At 50.8% G+C, this 5,217-nt stretch overlaps 1 protein-coding gene across 1 annotated transcript; it reads right to left on the bottom strand.

Moving 5' to 3' along the window:
- Window positions 1–1,590: 1,590 nt before the first annotated feature.
- On the bottom strand, window positions 1,591–3,585 carry LOC128274896 (heat shock protein 70 A2). The gene has a single exon (XM_053013237.1). It carries the CDS (start codon window positions 3,522–3,524, stop codon window positions 1,605–1,607), a length of 1,920 nt encoding a protein of 639 aa, XP_052869197.1. The 5' UTR covers window positions 3,525–3,585; the 3' UTR covers window positions 1,591–1,604.
- Window positions 3,586–5,217: the final 1,632 nt, after the last annotated feature.

Below are 5,217 nucleotides of genomic sequence, written 5' to 3'. Positions count from 1 at the left end.
CACCCTTCCATGCTTCCTGTTGACCCAGCACGTAACGTCCGGAATGACTCGGCAGGCCCATCGCTGATATCGACTAACATCTGGTCTTAGGCCCTCAGCCGCCCAATGCAGCGTTCATCCTCTTGCAGCAACGGTGTGATCGGCGGCATACTGGCGAGAACCGCGGCCATACTGTGCGAAATGTACTCGCTACACCATGCGCCACTGTGCGCTGCACCCCGTTCAAGCGCCGCTGGTGGCTCAATACTTGAGGCCGGAGGGTCGCTGCACCCATAGCGGGGCTCCATAGTGGGCGATCGAGATCACCGCATTCGCGATCAGTCTGCGTCGGTCGCTCGTTGCTCCACGACGGTTGGGCATCAGAGCCCGTAGTACTCGCGTTACCCGGTTGGCTCGTTCCACCACGTATTCTATGTGCGGTCTCCAGCGCAGATGGTCCTGCAGCTGTATCCCGAGGAACCGAATCGTCGGTTTCGATTGGCAGATTACCCCGTCATCGACGTTAATACTCGTATGCTGACGTCCCCCTTTATGGCTACTGATGACGAGGACCTCCGTCTTTTCTCGGCCAAGAGAGAGAGTTCTCCTCTCCAGAGAGAGGCAAGAGAGAGAGATGGTTCGACTTTGCCAAAGTCGAGTGCCCGAAGCGAGATCGCGAACACCTCCGGGTCGAACAGGTGCATCTTCCACCGGCGAAGCCGGTACCGTGGTGTCGGGCGCGGTGCGGTTCGAGTCTGTCTGTCCCCGACGGTGTAGATGAAGGGCGAGTGGTTCGACATCAGTTGATCGTCCTCTATCGTCCTCTATGATCGCGAGGAGTTCCTTTCTCCTGGCGTTGGTTCTGGGGCTGTCCCACTCGACAGCGGCAGCGTTGAAATCCTCTCCTACGACGACGCGAGAGTAACATTGCTCTGCTAGGGGCAACGCCTCCAGGTACAGCCTGAATGCCTCGATGCCCACCGCTGGGGGGCGTAGCAGCTGGCATACACTATGCCCCGGATCTCGGCCACGACGAGTCTCCCTCGATGTTGCTGCAGAGCGGCTGTATGTTGTACCCAGCGCTTGAGAAAATGGCTACCGTCTTCTCACAGTCGGCCACCCAGTGGCTATTGGTCCCATAAATGCCATTGATATCAATGGCATGATTTTCGTAATAAACTTTCAATGGAGCCAAAAGAAAGTACCCAATTCTTCGAGTAAAGAATAACTGTTAACTGGGATATTGAACGTTTGCTATTATTTCCAAAAATCAACTTTGGGCGAAACGAAGTTCGCCGGGTCGGCTAAATTTTTTTTAAGACTCATTGATGAATATTTCACTGCCGACATAGGATCAAACTCACAAATCTCTTTTTAGCCCCGCTGACACGGTCGTTGACCCATGGCTGAGACGGATTGCACTAGGCCGTTGGTTTTCTTTCTTCTACTTTCTTTCTATAAGAATCATAAAACACTAGTAGTTTACAGTCTTGTACACATTTTATTGAGATAATTTTACATGTCGTATAATAAATATCATCGCATAAACATACAATTTGCAGTATTTGCAAATCCTTTCTTCCTATTTACAATATATGGTAAAAAGCTATTGATTCTGAAGGATTTTAATCCACCTCTTCTACCGTAGGCCCCGATCGTCCGCCGAAACCACCGGCCTGCTGTCCACAGCCGGTGGGCCCAGCAGCCGCCTGTTGGTGCAGTTTGGTCATGATGGGACTGCAGACCTTCGTAAGTTCCTGCATCTTGTGCTCAAACTCTTCCTTCTCCGCCATACTGTTGCCGTCGATCCATCGCAGGGTTTCGTCACATCGGTCCCGAACCGTTTGCCGGTCGGCATCACTCAGCCGGCTGCCGGTTCCCTGCGAATCCAGTGATTGCTTTAGGTTAAAGCAGTAAGCCTCGAGCTGGTTGCGAGCGGCGATACGCTCCCGTTGCCTTTCATCCTCCTCGCGGAACTTCTCGGCCTCATTCACCATTCGGTCAATGTCCGCCTGCGATAGACGGCCTTTGTCGTTTTTGATGGTGATGTTCTTCTCCTTGCCAGTACTCTTTTCCTTCGCTGCCACGTTCAGGATTCCGTTGGCGTCCAGGTCGAAGGTCACCTCAATCTGCGGCACGCCACGTGGCGCCGGTGGAATACCGGAGAGGTCGAACTGGCCGAGCAGATTGTTGTCCTTCGTCATCGCTCGCTCTCCCTCGAACACCTGAATCGACACCCCCGGCTGATTGTCGGCGTAGGTCGAGAAGGTTTGCGTTTGTTTGCAAGGGATGCGCGAGTTGCGCTCGATCAGCTTGGTCATCACGCCTCCGGCCGTTTCGATTCCAAGCGACAACGGAGCCACGTCCACCAGCAGCACGTCCTGGATTTTCTCGTTCTTGTCACCGCTGAGAATGGCCGCTTGCACTGCCGCGCCGTAGGCTACTGCCTCGTCGGGATTGATCGACAGGTTCAGCGACTTGCCGGCGAAGAAGTTTTGCAACAGTGACTGCACCTTCGGAATGCGAGTGGAGCCTCCCACCAGGACGATATCGTGGATCGCGCCCTTGTCCATCTTCGCGTCCGACAGCGCCTTCTCCACCGGCAGCAGCGTCGCACGGAACAGATCCGAGCAAAGCTCCTCGAATCGCGCCCGGCTGATCTTTGTGTAATAATCGATTCCGTCCATCAGCGCATCGATCTCGATGGTCGCCTCCGTACTTGAGGACAGCGTTCGCTTCGCCCTCTCACAGGCCGTTCGCAGTCGTCGCAGAGCCCTGGCGTTCTTCGATAGATCCTTCTTGTACTTCCTCTTGAACTCCTCGCTAAAGTGGGCCACCATTCGGTTGTCGAAGTCTTCGCCGCCCAGGTGAGTATCTCCGGCCGTGGCGCGCACCTCGAACAGGGATCCCTCGTCGATGGTCAGGATCGATACATCGAATGTTCCGCCGCCCAAATCGAAGATCAGTACGTTGCGCTCACCCTTCAGGTTCTTGTCTAAACCGTACGCCAAGGCTGCAGCCGTCGGTTCGTTAATGATGCGCAAAACATTCAAACCGGCGATGGCACCGGCGTCCTTAGTTGCCTGTCGCTGGCTGTCGTTGAAGTAGGCAGGCACCGTTATGACCGCGTTCTTCACCGATTGGCCGAGGTACGCCTCAGCGGTTTCCTTCATCTTGGTCAGCACCATCGAACTGATCTCCTCGGGAGCGAACGTCTTGCGCTCACCCTTGAATTCCACACGGATCTTTGGTTTGCCGACATCGTTCACCACTGTAAAGGGCCAGTGCTTCATATCGGCCTGTATCTTCGGATCGTCGAACTTGCGTCCAATCAGTCGCTTTGCATCGAAAACGGTGTTCGTGGGGTTCATGGCAACCTGGTTTTTGGCCGCATCGCCGATCAGCCGCTCTGTGTCCGAGAATGAAACATAACTCGGCGTCGTCCGGTTGCCCTGGTCGTTAGCGATAATTTCAACCTTTCCATGCTGGAACACACCAACGCACGAGTACGTGGTTCCCAGGTCGATTCCGATTGCGGATGGCATGTTTGGTTCGCTGTTGTAATATCGCCAAATAAATAACGAAACTTCGAAATCACGACTCGAACTGTTCTGCACTCGGTATTTTCAAATTTCCTGATTCTTCTTAATTCGTCACTTTACTTTTCCGTTAGAGCAATTGCTTTAAACGACTTGCGTATTTTCACTTCTCTTGCGCGATAACTTGTTTGTAACGTTGCGTTGCTTGTTTGCACTGCGTCTGACGGTGGCTGCTCGATTCAGTGGTATTTATATGAAACGCTTCTCGTTCTCGAATGTTCGACCAGCTTCTGCCACCGCTCTAGAAAGTGCATGACAACTCTAGCAAACACGCGAACCATGTGTCCCTGCTTTTTCGAGCTAAGATTACAGCTTCTTCTATTGTACAAGGGTGGCAACGTGAAAATGATACACTTAAATTATGTCATAAAAATCACACAAAAAATCTTTCTCTCTTCTTGCAGTTTTAATAACATGTTACAGTAGTTACAATGCATTTAGTTCAATTCAAATCTTGCGCCTTTGTGTTTGATTACGGCCCGAAGTCGCTTTTCGAAAACATCACACGCCGCATGCACGACTTCGTTCGGCATTTCATCCCAGATTTTGACTAAACGAATTTTTAAAGTGTCCAAACTCATATGCTTTACGTCGTCTAACTTTCCTAGAATGTATCCTCAAATACTGAAGTCAAGTGGGTTCAAATCTGGAGACGATGGGGCCATTCAGAGAAACTGATAAAACATGGCAAATTTTGTTTACACCATTTCTGAACAACCAATGCTTTATGCGCTGCTGAATCCTGTTGAAAGCAAAAATCTTCATCTACAAAAAGATCCTTGGCACAAGGAAGCAAATGGCTTCTGATAACGTTTTCCAAGTAGTACTCCTTGCTGATTTTCACGCCCCAATCGATGAATAACAGTGGTAGTTTCCCTTTTGCTAATATTGCTCCCTAAACCATCACAGCTGATGCATTTTGGTACCTCTCGACCCTTTTTTTTCGGCTGGTACATCACGAAGACTTCCGCCATAGACACGATCTCTGCCATGTTTGTACTCTGAGCAGCCGTGCTGTTGCGAATTCTCCAGGCGGCAAATAAATGCATAGTGCGATCTGAAGGCGTCACGCGAATTCATGTTTCGTCCAAATGAAGAATCCCGCACACGAAAAAGCACAGCTGCCTGATTGATTAAACGTTAACGGAAGTACGGTTATGGAAACAGTCTACTTAATACTGTAGCTCTCTCCAAATTGGAGGATTCCATTCACGCTATCCATTCATGAGTATTCAATAAAGCATCGAATGGTTCCAAAAATACTAAGGGTGTACCTATTATTTGTCCGTTTGATCTCGAATGGTGCTTTCCGTATTCACGATTGCGGAATCCAGCGTCCGTTCGTGGAGGTGCTGGGACGTCGCGTATGCCAAAGTTCTGATGGCCTGCTGATGAAAACTTGGCCACCGCTGTACACATAAGGCCGGCGTCGCTGCAATGCGGCCCGCATGTTCCTGCAATGAATTAAAACATTAATCCGCAGTCCTCGGGCACTTCGCCCGCAACTCACCTTTAATAAATGACCGCCCTGCTGTATCGCAGCGAAGTGAGCATATAATTATTTTAACAGCGAGTCCATTGTCCAGTAGCAGTTGGTTTTTGGCGAAAAACTTAGCCTCCACGCAAAACTTATGCAGGA

This window comes from Anopheles cruzii, chromosome 3 (genome assembly GCF_943734635.1).
Source record: "Anopheles cruzii chromosome 3, idAnoCruzAS_RS32_06, whole genome shotgun sequence".
NCBI lineage: Eukaryota > Metazoa > Arthropoda > Insecta > Diptera > Culicidae > Anopheles > Anopheles cruzii.
This window is presented reverse-complemented; position numbering and strand designations above follow the sequence as displayed.

What these genes read in the sequence shown, in the direction of transcription:
- LOC128274896 (XM_053013237.1), bottom strand. Translation starts at nt 3,524, where the DNA reads ATGCCATCCGCAATCGGAATCGACCTGGGAACCACGTACTCGTGCGTT.